This window comes from Chionomys nivalis, chromosome 6 (assembly GCF_950005125.1).
Source record: "Chionomys nivalis chromosome 6, mChiNiv1.1, whole genome shotgun sequence".
Taxonomy (NCBI): domain Eukaryota; kingdom Metazoa; phylum Chordata; class Mammalia; order Rodentia; family Cricetidae; genus Chionomys; species Chionomys nivalis.
Genome location: NC_080091.1, coordinates 55749143 through 55765359, shown reverse-complemented (window position 1 = coordinate 55765359; position 16217 = coordinate 55749143). Strand labels below are relative to the sequence as shown.

The 16217-nt window shown below is 42.4% G+C and overlaps 1 protein-coding gene across 3 annotated transcripts in view; it reads left to right on the top strand.

The window, feature by feature from the left end:
- Positions 1-16217, top strand: part of Ppargc1a (PPARG coactivator 1 alpha) — a 630833-nt gene that overhangs the window by 534441 nt on the left and 80175 nt on the right. For 2 of the 3 annotated variants that reach the window (XM_057772163.1, XM_057772164.1), the window contains exon 3: positions 6271-6450. In XM_057772163.1, coding sequence (XP_057628146.1) covers positions 6271-6450 — 180 coding nt within the window. Of the gene's footprint in view, positions 1-1224; positions 1356-6270; positions 6451-16217 lie in introns of those variants that run through there. The other variant, XM_057772162.1, reaches the window with a different exon arrangement.

The window sequence follows — 16217 nt, the reverse complement described above, 5'->3', positions numbered from 1 at the left end:
GGGTTAAGTCTGAACCCCCTTGTGTTATGGAGCGCTTTTCCTCTGTGTCCAGTGCTGGGAGTTTGTTATGTATTCAGTATGCAATGTCTAATAGAAACAATTGCACCTCTATTAGTCCACATTGTCTCAAGTACGGCCAAACAATACTAGTAAGCAAGGCTCCAGCCGTGAGTTTCTTTGCTGATAGCATGTCAGTGTTTTCCCTTCATTCCCTGGACATTCTTGATTTCAAAAGCAAACTGCACAACCCAGGGCACTAGGGTTGGAATCCAATGTTTATTCAAAAAGGCACCCTGAGGCAGAGAGGAAGAAAATGCTACATATAAGGGGGAAAAAGAAAAAAAAAAAAAGTAAGGCAGCCAAGGGGCTAAGCTGTCTCAGGCATGGCAACAGCAACTGTATTTACTAACATTTGTTTTCTGGGAGCCCACGAGAGCAATGGAAAGAACCAGGAGATAACCTAAGAGGAAAGGGTTTTGTGGCGTGCTCTCCTTATACGGAGCAGTAAACTGCAGTAACAGTTTTAGAGCCTGCATTGTCTACTGCCAAGGAGACAGCTGATTTTGGGTGGAGGAGTTTGTTTAAACCTAAACAAATGGGGCTATTTTGTTGACCAAACAAGAAAAAAAAAAAAAAAAAAAAGAAAAGAAAAGAAAAAAAAAAGAAAAAAAAGAAGCTGATTCGCTGCTTTTAAACACTCCCCCAACAGGGTAAAAAAAAAATCTCATAAAAATGTATCATGTGAGACTCTTGCTTTAGTTCCAAGCTGAGTCTGGGTCTACTTCGAAAGCAGTCCTTAAAGAAAACACGTTTTAAGCAAGAGTGTAGTCACTCTGTCATGTAACAGGGGATCTTTGCTACTTGCTTATTTTGGATGTAAAATAAATTGAAAAAAAAAAGATTGAAAGAGATTTTAGTTATATGACCAGGGCTCCGGTTTAGAGTTGGTGGCATTCAAAGCTGGCTTTAGTCACAGTGTGATGCTCGAAACCTCTCAAAGGCCAAGTGTTTCCTTCCTTTCTTCTATTTTTTTTTTCTTTCCTCTAAGCGTTACTTCACTGAGGCAGAGGGCTGCCTTGGAGTGACGTCAGGAGTTTGAGCAGCAAGCTGCACAGGAGAAGGGAGGCTGGGTGAGTGACAGCCCAGCCTACTTTTTAATAGCTGCTTTGTCATGTGACTGGGGACTGTAGTAAGACAGGTGCCTTCAGTTCACTCTCAGTAAGGGGCTGGTTGCCTGCATGAGTGTGTGCTGTGTGTTAGAGTGGATTGGAGTTGAAAAAGCTTGACTGGCGTCACTCAGGAGCTGGATGGCTTGGGACATGTGCAGCCAAGACTCTGTATGGAGTGACATAGAGGTGAGCTGGGGCTGGGCATTGCAGGACCGGAGCTTCCCTCAGATGCAATGATTCCTGGAGGGGGATGGGCTAGGGTAAAAGAGGGGACTTAGAAAGCAGCCCGGCGGGAGCTTTTGCAGGGGGAATCTCGATCTTATCTTAACTCCAATAAGTTTGCTATTTTAAGGTGGCTCGGAGATGCCTTGAGCAAATCAAAGCGTAGCTGCTGTCATCAGTATCTGTAGCAGTTAGAAACTCTCTCCATGTGCCTTTGGCTCTGTTTCTACTCGTATGCAATATTTATGCTCTAAGATATTGATATGAATCAGGAGCTGAAGTCTTTCCAGTCTTGAGTGGCCTGCTTGGGGAAATGCCATTTCTATTTATAAGAAAATGAAGATAAACATTATGATGGATGTGTTCAAAGACAGTCCGTTTTGACTCTCATCGGGAATTTTATTTTCCGCCCTCCTCTCTCTGTTTATTAAGCAGAGAACTTACAAGATCCCAAATAATCCTGCTGGGGCTGAGCTAGATTGCTTTTCCCACAGAACACAAAACGAGGGGTGCTGTTTCCTTTAAAACACTTGTGTGTGGCTGAAAGGGTTGGCTAGCGAGTTAAAAAAAAATCCCAGCCTTAAGAGAGTAAGGCTTTCTGTTTGCTTCTCTGGCGAGAAACCGAATGGTTAAATTCCTCTGTACCACGGAGAGCTGCCTGAAGCTGGGAGAGAATGGAGTTTATGCAGACCGTGTGTGTGGAGCTACTCACTGCTTGTGTAAAAATAGACCGCAATACATCAATTCCACAGTCTCTGCTGGCTACAATTCATACAGGGGAGGAAAAAACACAAGCAGCTTCCTTGGAATCTCCGGAGTCTAGCTGGGGACAGAGGACCTCGGCGTGTTTGCATTCAGTACAATGGAATGTTCTCGGAAAGTTTGGGCAAGTTGGAAAACAAGTGAAACTTTTGTGGACTCTGGTGAGATGGACCCGAATTGAATTGCGCGGAGGATCGGAGCTGCTAACTAACAATGGTGCTTCCTCCCGGTAGCGGGGGCACGTAGGGTAAGGGGGAGGGTCAAGTGCCACACGTGATTTGATTAAATAAGATGTCCGTGTGGTGCAGCGATACACATCTAAAGTGAAAATGATTTGGCGAGGCCGCCTGCGAATGCATTTTTCCTATCTAGCCAGGCGTGTCCTGGGTTCTTAACTCTTTGCTGGGTTTGCAGATGTTGGCTCCGTTTGCCGTCTCCTGGCTTTGGCAGATCGGATTTGCGGGTTATAATTATTCTTATCTTGTTGCGATTTCTTGGTAAGGCGGAATTGATATGGATAATTCATGTGTCCTGTGGCTATTGGGAGTTTGAGTTCTAAATGGCTTCAAAGTCCTAATTGCTGGAGTAGCCAGAGTATCCCGTGGGTGGTTGTCTGGCTGGCACCGTGGGTCTCCTCGATCCACTTTCATTTTTGCGGCTTGTGTGTTCCTGATGCTGCTCAGAGACTGAGAAGCTGATCTAAAGGGAATGTAGGAGCTTTGCCTCCATGGTCAGAATTCCTGCAGTGGTTTGCGAATAAGCTTCTTAGTCATTTACAACTACCGCTTTAAGTTTGTTTGTTTGTTTTCCTTAAGGAGGAGGGAATTCGGGCTCAGCAGCCAGCCTTAGATTGAGTCTTGGGTCAGCTGTGACTGGGCAGTCACACAGTAGACAGCCAGCTGCTAGAAACCTGTGCCTCCGTGGCCGTGGCTCTGGGAATCACCCTTGCCTGTCGAAATATTACAAGCAGCAGGTAGCGTGGGCAGCCTTCATTTTTTGAATCATTAATGTTTGCTGTCATCTTAAAACCTATTATGCCCTTCTGCACATAATGGCAGGACAGTACGTTGGTTAATAAAAGCCCAAATCACCAGAGCTACCCAGAGTCCCTGGTGTTTTGCAGCTTAATGGGGGTGATGTACAATAAGGTTACTAAGATGGCTAGAGACTGTTCACATGACACACTTCCCAAGACTGTAATTCTTTATTGCCTCTCTCTCAATCCCTCCTCCATCTCAACTTGTGTTTTTTATCAGAAGTTAAGATTTTTTTTTATTAATATAATTAATGCCGCAGAGTCCACTCTCTCTCTTTAAAATTTACCACCAATGGCACCAAAACCTCTGAAAGGTTAATGGAGAATTATACTTAATTATAATGAATCATTATCATCCATGCAGTTAAGCTAATTTATTGTCTGTTCCTTAGCTAAGGGAAAAGTCTGTTGGGGTGAAATAACATACAATAATTAGCCTTTTGTGGTTAGTGACTGCTTCAGCCTCTTAAATCTTACTGTAAAAGGAAGGCTACAGTTGTGAAATCGCTGCCACAGTTGCGGAGTGGCAGGAGAATATCTGTGGGATCTCGCAAGGCACACCTGTTACAGATGTATAGGGGCGCCATCAATGGCAGCATGTCGGACAATGACAGTTCCTGGCCTCAGCCTGCTAAGCCTGGCATTCTCCAAGTCCAGATATGAATTAGTAACAGGAGCAATGGCTTCAACGGATGTGTTTTAGATTAGTGGGACAAGGCCACATTCAGAAGCATTGATTTGATCAGGATGTCAACATTGGCAAAGCACAAATACTCTTTTGAGCCGTAATGTAAGAATAAGCATGAACAGTGTGTGACAGAAGTAGAGGGAAGGAGGGAAAGAAGGGGGGGACCCAAGAAAAGAGAATACTAAAACAACAAACTGATCTTATCTGCTCAATAGTTGTCAGAAGCTATATTTGCATACATTTATACACACATACACACATATATTCTTGGAAGTTAAAGGGTCTTTAGACTAGTTTTACTTAGAGAGAGCAGTTAAAGAGAGATGGCAAGAAGCTGTCTCCCAGCAAGTCAGTGTGACAATTTACCATTCCCAAACAGGCTTTCCGTGTGCTCTGACTTAGGAGTAGCAGCTGAAGGTGGATCAGGCTGTCTTCTGCCTCAGTTTTCATCTGGATGCTCTTTGGTTGGGCTGCTTCAGTATTTTAAAAAGATCTTCCACCCATGACATCCTGTGTGGTTTTCTATACTGCGGACAAAGTTTTCCCCTTGTCTCTGCACTGATGGTATTGAGGAAGAGTTAAGGAAAAGGGGTTGTGATCTGAGGATACATAGTGTGGGTAAGAATAGAGTCTCGGGCATGTTACAGCCATAACAAAACACTAATACTGCTCCGAGACAAGAGTTGCTCCTTTCAGACTGGCTTCTGCTTACAAACCTAGCCAGGTTTTCTGACCTGTAGATTTGGGTTGACTCAGATAGTAGAAAGAAAAGCCCAACAAGATGAGAATGAAGACTTTTGTTTGTTTGTTTGTTTTTTTGGCAGCAGTTTTTTTTTTCTTGGTGTGGCCATGTGCCCGTCTTTGGAGGTCTTCTGGGGCCTGGTGGTCTTCTTCAGAAACTGCAATGATCTGCAGCCTCTGTCCTCCCTCTCCTCCCCTGCTGATCCCGTTACCCAGTGTTTACTCCTCAGCATCTGGCTTCAGATGGTGCTGCTGCACTTGACCTGTGTCATACAGCCTGCCGGCGATGACAGGGGTATCCCCCAAATCAAATCTGAACAAAACTCATTTGATTTAAAATATAAATATCAGGGAAGTTCATCAGCCTTATGTCCCCTGCTGCCTGGATGGGAACCTATGAATCACTCTGCGACCTTGGAAATAAAGGCAAGGGGCCTTGTTTATCTCTGCCTGAGGGCTTGGATTCAGGCAGATGGCTAGTGAGAGGATGAAGTTGTGGTGACTCTGCTGTCATTAGATTCCCATAGTAAGCATTTTTGTCACTCTTTAGAGCACCCAGGCTTGATTCAACAACTAATTAACTATTAAAATATAGGAGACCATCTCATTGGTAAGGGGTTCTGATTTTTCTGAAGGCAATAGGTCAGGAGCATGAAAAGACTTTCTAAACCCTGAAAAAGGTTACAAAAATAACCTTCCTGATAAGCATTTAAACTTTTCAATGTACTGTAATCATTTTATGTCTCAATACAAATTCAATCATTTTTAAATTCACCACAAATGTATTTTTGACATACTAAAATAAAACACAAAGAATAATACCATGAAATACAAAATTTAGTACCATGATACAGTACTTTCATTTCTCTCTTTTAGATGACAGGTGATCCCAATCCCCTGCCCCTGCCTCCAAACACACCTTGCAAAGTATTCCCATTGAAGGCTATAAAGGTCACATCAAAAAATCACATGCATTTTGTTCTTTAACTCAAGGAACTTGCATTTGACCTGTTAAGGATGAAGTCAGGGAACTCATAAAAAGTCAAGTGAGAGTAAATGATTTAAATAACAATTCAAGAGAGCCATAGATGAGTCAGAGGACTTGCATCATTAGTTGCTAAATGAATGGTATGGATTATAATACTTAAAGGGAGTGGGCACAGAGAAAGTTTTCCTAGTCTAATTCTTGAGTTCTGTTATCTCAGTGAACAGTTGTTCATAGGAATATTCATTACATCTGATGGTGATCCCAAGGTACAAAGCCACTTGAATACTTCTCTCAAACCAGTCCCCTGATAAGGACAGAATAAAATCATGTGCATAGCTAACTATAAGAAGGTTTAAAACCCACTGACTATAGCTATCCTGGAGGTAGGAATACATCCTGTTGGTTTCTAACTGGAAGACTCAAGGAAGCCTTCATGCAAACATGGTAATTAGTTTGGGTCTGGGGTTAGAATTTGGCTGGGGGAAATACTCCTGGTGAGCTAACAGAGTAAAGAATGGAAGGTGTTTCCCTTGGCTATTAAAGACCAGCGGCCAGCTTGGCGCTGTGGCTGAATTAACTGGACTTAATTCCTATCACGTGCCTTTGCTGTGTAGCGAACGCCTGCTGTTAGTAACCATTGTCTTCTCTTTGCTGCCTCCTGCAGTGTGCTGCTCTGGTTGGTGAGGACCAGCCTCTTTGCCCAGATCTTCCTGAACTTGACCTCTCTGAACTCGATGTGAATGACTTGGACACAGACAGCTTTCTGGGTGGACTGAAGTGGTGCAGCGACCAATCAGAAATCATATCCAACCAGTACAACAATGAGCCCGCGAATATATTTGAGGTAAGCGTCTCTTCTGGAGAACATAATTTCTCATTGACCTTGGCCTGTGCTGAACTGATGTAGTGCCAGGACATGGATGTGCTCTTACATGGTTGCCAGTAGGGAATTTATCATCTCAGCTAGAGGGTTTCCATGTTATGGAAAGACAATGTTTGGAAAATGGTGCTTTGTAGAATTAAGGCGCTAAGGACTGAGAACGGAGTGGGTTAGACTGTGTTGAAATACAAGGGGTTGTGAAAGCTTTAGGGACAAGGCCGAGAAAGGTGTGAAGTTGTTGACTCCCTCCTGTTCCCATGGAAAGGGACCTCACAGCAAATATTGCATAAGAGGAATGAGTACAGAAGAAGGCATTTCTTTTTCACGAAGGGGTTAATGTCTATTGCCGTTTGTTTTACCTTGTAGGTGAACAGTTTTGATTATTGCTATTATATTATTGCTTCATACCCCTAATTTTCTCGCATGATGGAAAATTTCTAAACTCAAAAAAAAATCTACTATGTACTTATAAATTAGTCAAAATTCATTTACCTTTCAGTAGTGAGAATTACCTCCCAGACTCTAGACGCCTATTATGAGCCTACCCTATAATAAAGAATGTTAATCTACTCCTATTAAAGTGTTACTCAGAGAAACGAGGTTCACTCTCACAAGATCGGGACTCATTGACTTGAAAATAAATCGTTTCTTATAGTGATAAGCATTCAGGGAGTACTGTGACGAGTGAATTGGGTGCAAATTGCCAAATCAACTAATTTGCGACATCAAAATCGGCATCAGTATCACCACCGTCTAACTGTTTTTGAGTCCCTCTGTGCCAGGCTGCACACAAGATTCCTGTTAGCCACTGGTCAGTATATTATTGGCTGTCTTCCCATTTATCCAATTAGAATCTTCATTCTTCAAGAGAGCACATTTTTTTTAATAATGATTCAGTTTTCTACCACCGAGTGCACTGGTGGCGCTGAACAAATAAATAATTATTGAATGTGTACATGATAAAAATGGTAATGTCAATGAGCAACAATTAGCAACAATGATGGCTACCATTTCAAAACATTCCTTCTTTCTGTATGCCATCACACACACACACACACACACACACACACACACACACACACACACAGAGACATCCTTCAAAACAACTTTTTTTTTCATTCCACATATTTCCACATGTATGTATATATTCTCATTTTACACATGCAGGCACTGAGTTTCAAAGAAAGTTAAGTCATTTCACCAAAATCACCCCGTTGACAAATAGGAACCTAACATTGAATTTCTAAATTTATCTGATTTCAAAGTCTATATCATTGACAAAAATAGGGAGACAGTGATTCTTGGGTGACAGCCATCCTTTGCAATGATGTATCAAGCTGCTTCTTTGCTCAATATACTTAAAAATGGAACAGAATGTTTCCTTTTTGTATTGGCCTGTGTGGAGGCATTGGGTGACTTGTGAGCTGAGGTGCCTGTCAGTTCTATGGATAGCCACGACTCTCTTACATGCCTGGGACATTACGTGGGTCTTAAAAGAAAGCTTCAGGTGGGGAACTTAGGGCCAGTTAGTGAGCAAGGAGGAGGAAACACTGAAATTGTGGTTGCTTGTACTTTCCCAGGCTTCTCAGCTTGGTCTTGGAAAGTTCACATAAGGACATGGCTGGTTAGAACTGGTGAACGGAGCGTCCCTCAGCCAGCACACCTGTCAGGCTGCAGGCCCATTCGATGGCCTGCAGCATTAAATTAACTGTTCTTTTAAAACACATCCGTCTCTATAGACGTCTTGTCTCATGACCAGCTATGACTGTTCCACACTGGGTGAATGCCACACATTTTGTAGATGGTGCTTTGGGGATACCTGAAAGGTGGGGGTAGGCAGTGTGGTAATCATTACCTCCCAGGGAGGCTGATTTCAGAACTTTCCCCATGACCTTCTGGCCCCATATTTCATGTTGTGGAATCTGCGCGGGGACTTCTCATTTCTAGCTTCAGGAGTTTTGGCTCGGCAGTAAGTCAGTTGTCTATATATAGATGCTTAATCTATGCTACAACACTCTTTTTGTTTCCCTATATAACTTCCTACACGGATAGAATTGTTTGCAATGCTCCAAAATACATGGTTCATTTAATTTAATCTCTCATTAGGTCACTTTAAACCAATGGTTCTAAGCTAAAGGCAATTTTGTACCTCCAGGGGATATCTGACAGTGTCTGGAAGTATGTCTGATTGCAAAGAGTAGGTAACAAAGTGTTACCACTGGCATTTAGTAGGTGGAGACCAGGAATGACACTAAATACCCTACAATGTGTAGAACAGCCGATTGCAAAAGAGAGCTGTTTGGTGATTGGTGCTGAGCTTGAGAGGCCCTGGTTGTATTATTATTATTATTATTATTATTATTATTATTGTTGTTGTTGTTGTTGTTGTTGTTGTTACTTGAATCACTAAAAGTCCCCTTTATGAAATGTAAACATGATTTGGTCTGATTTCTGAAATGAAATAGAGTGCAGTGTTAGATATACAAAGACTAAGACTCTAGGGAAAATTACAGAGCTATCTGGGCCTCAGGGTTCATGTGCTAGGTATTCTCTTAGTGACAGAGGATAGAGGAACTTTTTGACAGAGGCTCATAACAGTCCTCTCTGATGTCACAGGATCCCTTCTTCTTTGTCTTATGTGGCAACCCTGTCACCATCAGCTGCAGGGTCACGAGCGCTGTCACCACGTGTGCTGATGCCTTCCCTCTTTGTCCTCCAGTGTTTAACTCCCACACATCCCTCCCATGACGGGATCAAAAGTGAACATTTGTGAAATTCTACAATTGAGTTGTTCCATATTCAGGGACAGAGTTCCCTTTGCCTGAACTGTAGCCTCGTGGCCCTTTGCCAAAGGAGCTTTTCACAAGAGTTGTTTCCCAGGGCTACCAACTCCCGTGGACTTTCCTCCCCTTTTCCTGATCCTCCAAGGCCTGCTTCATCACATTTGAGGAGGCCTTGGCCTTGAGCAAGCCAAACAGCTACGGCTATGCCTGGGCCGATCTGTCCACTGTAAGCATTATTATGTACCTCTGCCTCACAGGATACACTAAGCTCTTGAGGAGTTAAACATTCCCCCGCCCCCGCCCCGACTCAAGTAGCACCCTGATGACATGGCCAAAAACTAGCAGTGGGGTTCTCAATCGTAATCAAAGCAGAGTGTGAGATTTAGGCTGAGATAATGGTGCAGCAGAGCCATCATGGGAGGCTGAGTGCTTGGAGTGTGGAGTGTCTACTTCCTTTCAGTCTCTAGCATATACGTGCACATCTTTAGATTTTTCTCAACATCACTAACATAGAAGAAGGAATTCCAGTGAAAGAATGGCGTTGAAAGGCTAGGGAATGGCTCAGGGGATAAAGTGCTTGCTGCAGAAGCATGAGAACCTGAATCTGGATCCTCAACACCCTTGTCAGAAGGCAAGCATGGGAGTACCTGCCTGTGGCGGTGTTTGCGAGGCAGAGACAAGAAGCTCCCAGGTGCCTGCTAGCCCATCAGGCTAGTCAGCTGGTCAGCTCTAGGTTCAGTGGGAGATCTTGTGCCAACACTAAGGTGGAGATTGATTAGGGTAACACCTGATATCAACTTCTGATCTCCATGTAAATGTGCATAGGCACCTGCACACACACACACACACACACACACACACTGCACAAATACCTTATGCAAACATGTGTATTTCTACACACTCGCAATTTATGAAAGAATAGATTCTACCTGTGACGAAAGCTATGACAACATCTAATTGGTTGAGTCATTCGCTGGCCACAAATTAACTCGTGTTTGCAACACCCCTACTTAGATGTGTAACTGCTGGAGACCCAGTATAATCCAGAGGCCACTTTGGAAAACAGGGCATGGAGCTGATAAGGACAGCCTCCATGTGTAAGGAAAACAGGATGCTGTCTCGGAACAGACTGGGAGCAAGATTTGTTTTAGAATATTGCAACGTGGCTTCCTTCCCTGGTTGCCTTTGTACATGCTGTGGTAGAGAATAAAGGAGTGCCTTTACAGCACAGCCTTGTATAAAGATGGGTGGTATGGGTTCATTTAATTAGTGCCCGGGCCTTTCTGGGTCACTGGGAGACACCTTGTCTGTGCTTCATTTTAATACCTGACTTAATGCCTCCGTGATACGGGTGAATAGATGCCTTTCATTCATTCATCTGCTTATTCTGAATGCAGCTACCTAGGGTTCCTTAGAACACTGGTATGTGGAAATGCAGTATCTGGAGGTCATTGCTTGCAGCCTGTGCTAATGGAGAACACCCAGTAGCTGCAGCCAGCACTCAGGTTTGTTACTGACTGCAACTTACAGTGAGGTTCGAGGTTCTGAACTAGTGTAGGTGAAGTGTGAGTGGTGGCTCCTTATTGTCTGTGTGGAAGGTGATCTCCTGTCTTCTGCCAAGAACGTGTGTGGTGAAAGCTCTCAAAATACTTGATCATCCTGATAGGAGCATAGAGGACTTTTATAATTCTTCTTGTGGTTTTCTATTTATATTCTAACATTTTCAATAACAGGTATATATTATATCAAAAACTTAAAATAACTCATATTGGTATATTCAGCAGACCCTTAGCATTACAAAAGGATCTGCTGGTTATCTTCACTGAAGGTCTCCCAGCTTAAAAGTGAGGAGAAAGTCAACACCTATAGAACTAAAAAAGAATCTCTCTTTACTCTCTAAGGAAATTTCAATCTAGTTTGGGTGATCAAATGTGGAAATATAAAACAATTAGTCAACAATACAAGGCTACAGGTATATATATATATATATATATGCAAATGTATGTATATTTTATATATTAACAAATGAAAAATAATGCAGGATTATATAACCCTGATTATGCATATGTGTGTATAATAAGATCATCTAGCACATATATTCATACATATATATATACATACACACACACACATATATATGTGTGTGCAACTAGCAAACATTGTATGATCATGTATGTAAGCTAAAAAAACATGAGCTTAATTCTAGGACTTAAAATCCCATCAATTCCTGAGCTTGCTCCAAGCTCAGTACTTGAATACTTGCCCATCTCAACCCCGGAAAACTCTGCCCCTAAGAAACCCTGTAGAAGCTTGCCTACCACTCAGTTCTTTGTTGCTTCTCACTGGAGCAGAGGCAACCACCTCCTGTGTTTTTCCCAATAAATCTCTTGTGTGAGGTTTGTTGTGTGGTGTGATTTTTGTGGTGTTCCTTGAATTCCAACCTCTAGGCTACCTTTTCCCTCAGAGCTGGTAATACTTACAGTGTTTACATGTGTGTGTGTTTGTGTGTGTGCTGTGTCTGTATGTATTTCTCGCTAAGGAAGGAAACAGCAGAGTAGATTAATCAAGGCTAGTGCGAGAATGAGAGAAAGGTTTTTAGGGAGTAGGGTTTAGGGAGTAGGGAGGCGAAGAGTTTGGTTCATTCAAAATAGCATAGAGACTCATGGGAAGCTGTGGTGTAAGTTTAGATGCAGAATAGTTGCACTGTTATGGGGGCCCATGTTGCATTGGGAAGTAGTCACAAGTTTGCATGATAGAAATTAATGTCCCACTGGAGACCAGTGTGATGGAGGTGGTATCAAAGAGAATCATGCTGGTAGAGGCAACAAGGAAGTAGCAGAAGCTAGAGAGCCTGTGTGCAGTGCTAGGGCATGGGAGGGATGGGGTTAGAGGGATAACATCCAGGAAAAGACTCAAAGAACCTTGCAGAAAAATTCCATCGGCCCTGACAATGTGAGTTATATATAGAAGGAGGCGACAAGTAATGTTGACTTGAACACATTCCAAAGGGAATCAGGTCTTCATGCAAACGTCTCCTGATCACGTGACTGCTCACTCTTGCAAACTGAAGTACTTCATTAGACTTGGAAATCATTTTATAAAGAGTGCTCCATCTCCCTGTTGTCTCAAGCAGACCATTTTTACCCTAACCAACAAATTTACATGATGTCTGATTTTACTCTCTTGTCTTTTGGGTGGACATTTTGAATCCTTCCATGGCAATGAGTTCCTGTCTCTGGCTGTGACAGTGACCAGGAAGACTATTCTATGAATGGTCAACCTCTTGGAATTTTAACAAAACAAAGTATGTAAGAAAAAAATTATACTCATTTCATCATCAAGAGAATAAATTCTCCTTTGTTGTCTGGAGAGAGTGAATTCATTTACAATAATCACTTTTTAAAGATTCCTAGGATTCCCAATTTGCAATCAATAAATGTTTGCCATTTAAATTAAATTTATTACCCACAACCAGATTTTTTGCCACACTTTGTAATGACACTTTCAGAGAGCATAGACTTCAAGTAAGAAAATAATAGCCATTTAAGTGGGGAGATAATTGGCTGTAACATAAGAACATTGAAGAATGTTGAAGCTCACGGAGACTTATGGAGTATTTTAAAAATTTATGTTGTACTTATCTTTGCATTTGTAGTCTACCACAAAATTTCAAATTCTGAGCATAAATCAGTTAGATGTTCTTCTTGGAGACTCACAAATCAGAAACCAACAATGGGATCCAGCCTGTGTGCTGTTGCTGTTGCATCTGCAACTGCGATTATCAACTCATCATGCAGAGAGACCAACTGGGGTTGAGCCTGCGTATGCGCGCGCGTGTGTGTGTGTGTGTGTGTGTGCGCGCGTGTGTGTGTTCATTTATGCACCTTAGGTAAATGCTATTTTAGACTTCTTGGCTTGATAGCATCTGGCTTATCTAGGGAACATCTGGTTTATCACCCTATTTTCTCCCTGCCATTATGCTGACCACTGGAAAAATATGGCTTAGGAGTTCTGCCCCACAGGGCTGTGTCTTTTGGCATCCACCCTTGCTAATAAATAGCAAGTCACAGGATGCAGGTTGCATGGCCAGGGGTCACTAGCACATACTTCCTCGGTTGTGGGTCTTGTTAATGAAGATGGTAGTTACCAGGGTTGAGGCTGGCTGCTCTTCATCATGAGAGCCGGTCCAGTTCCTAGCCTTTGTAGTTTGTAAAGTAGGAATCTATATGTTTAATTAAGCACACTGATTTTTTTTATTGCTCACACATTTTCTTTGGCAGGGCTTGGGATTGAATGTAGGGTCTCCTGATTGCAAAGCAAGTTCTCTGCCAACTTGAGCCCGGTTCTCACCCTTAACATTAGATAGTAGTAATTAGGGTGTGTGTGTGTGTGTGTGTGTGTGTGTGTGTGTGTGAGAGAGAGAGAGAGAGAGAGAGAGAGAGAGAGAGAGAGAGAGAGATTTGGGAAGGAGGTTAAAAGACATTTCATGTCAGACACTCTGTGTGCTCTAGGAAGTAAGGGAGCCATTTGTTTGTCTTGGTGCTTTCTGGTTTCCCAGAATCTCAAGTGAGTTATTTAAAGATAAGCATTCCTCTGCTTTGATATGTATAGTGATTAGAAAGAAAGAAAAGAAGGAAGGAAAAAAGGAAGAAGGGAGGGGGGGAGGAAGGAAGGAAAGGAAGGAAGGAAGGAAGGAAGGAAGGAAGGAAGGAAGGAAGGAAGGAAGGAAGGAAAGTGGAGACCCAGATTAACAGGAAGAAAATCCAGAAGTTGAATCAGTTGACTCTCTGTGTTACTTCAAAGCTATCCATCGAGGTTAAAACAAACACTCCTCTGGGTTCTACATTGGGCAAACAGTCCTTATGTACAGCACCTGGGTGCTGTGCGGTAACCTCATACATATACTGTGTGTGTTTGTCCATGGACATCTAGCTTTGTGTGCTCTCATAGAAGTTCAGCCCAGCAGATGGCTCACCTCGGTGTGAGAGGAAACAGATACAATGATGAACATTATCACATTGTTAAGCCAAGAGCCAAATTGTTCCTGCACGGTTCCTTGTCCCAGACTTCATATTTTTAACAAGGTTAATTTGTCCCTATAATTATGCGCCTATTCTTTTAGCAATGAAAACTTTTATTGTGGGTTTAATAAAATGAATTGCCGATGATATGAAAGAATTCTGGAAGGCCCAGTTTATCGTCTTCCTTAACCTCTCAAGCCTCCTTTTAAGATTGCGCCCTGTGAGATTCAGGTGGAAGGCAAAACCGGAGACAAAGATGCTGATTTGTAAGTAGGCAGGGTGAGTGCAAGGGGAAGCCTAAAGACCGCCATAGTGAGATGCTGTGCAGGGCTTACACTTGACAAGGGCACAATATCTCAAAGCAAAAGCAACTTCTTATCCTTGAAACCAGTTGTCCCCAAATGACCATAGGTGATACTTCGACGCCTTCTCTTTCCCAAAATGTCAGCGTAGTCACATGGTTTCAGGTCCTAAAGATAACAGTGTGTGTACCTGCCCTTCTCCATTCCTATGGCAAATTACCCATTCAAGGTTCACAACCAGATGGATTAATGAATTACCAGATCTTGGGGAAAATATCTCGGCCTGGCTTTTACACACAGCTTTCTCTTTCCCTCTCCCTTTAGTCTTGTGACTGAGGTTATCGCTTCTACAACCAGAGCTCTGTAGAACTTTTCCCTTGGAAATACCTTCTGTAAGCATCTTCCCCACTTCCTAATCTTTCTCAACTCCTCTTCACAGGCAGCTGTTTAAAGAGGCAACAGAGCAGCCAGGTTGGTCGGCAGGGATGAGAGAGATAACTCAGTGACCAAATCTTTGGTCACCAAGGGCTTTCCTGATGCCAAATACACACCGTTTTCTCTCCTCTGCTCAGCCTTGAGAGTGAGTTCTATAGGGTTCCTCGTTCAATGTGTATAGCTGGAGCTCTGAACTTTGCGGAAAATCCCCAGAGCTATTTGCAAAGTGCTGGTGCTTGGTGAATACTAAATTACATGTAGGAAATCGTCTACAGTACCAGTTACGCTTCATTGTTATTCTTGACACAGACACCTAAATCAGAGAACAGTAACATTTCAGAGATTATGCAAGCAGTTTGGGTATGTTCCAACACCATAATAGGATCAGAATTTTAAGGCCTTGTATATTATTACCAATAGTCGCTTTAGTTTCTACTGCAGTGTACTTTGTAGGGAATTACAGCTTTTACTAAAAAGATTAAAATGCTATTATGCAAATGATTGCAGTATGTTATTATGTTTACAAATTAACATCCATGGCTCAACACACAAATTAACTAACTATTCTATCTGTGTTATTAAGGATTTAATAAAGTAACTTAATAAAAATGGGTAGCCAGGAACACTTAATAAGAAACAATTGTAATTTAACACACACAACTAGAGTCTGGTGTTTAATGTTCTAGGTGAGATAATAGTAAAATCCAGTTGAGCAGAGGCTTTAGAAAAACCACTGCTGTGTGAATGGTGGAGATGTTTGCTTGAGATGCTGATGAGTGAGAACTAAATAGCTTCAGGCTACAATATACAGTGGGCAGCATATCAATAAATCTAAGCAAAGCACACAAAACATCTTCTATTAAAAAGTAGTTCATTGAAATGATAATTGCCCTCTGTTCCATGTGTGATATGTTCCACGCTTCCAGAGAATACTTACATTATTCTAAAATGGAGCTCAGAGCACATTTTGCTGTGGTGACTGGGACTTAGCTGCAGAATAGCACTGTGTGATAAAAGAGGAAAAGGCGAGCCCTGGACTAAGATGGCTTTACAAACAGGCTGCAAATGGCTATTCCTGGCTGTTCACGAGAGATCATAAAAGCCAGCAGATAAGAGCCGCCAAGGTCCCTGAGAAATGAATGTGCGTGATTACGTTATCTCTCACTTTGGATTTACTAGATGGCCCAACA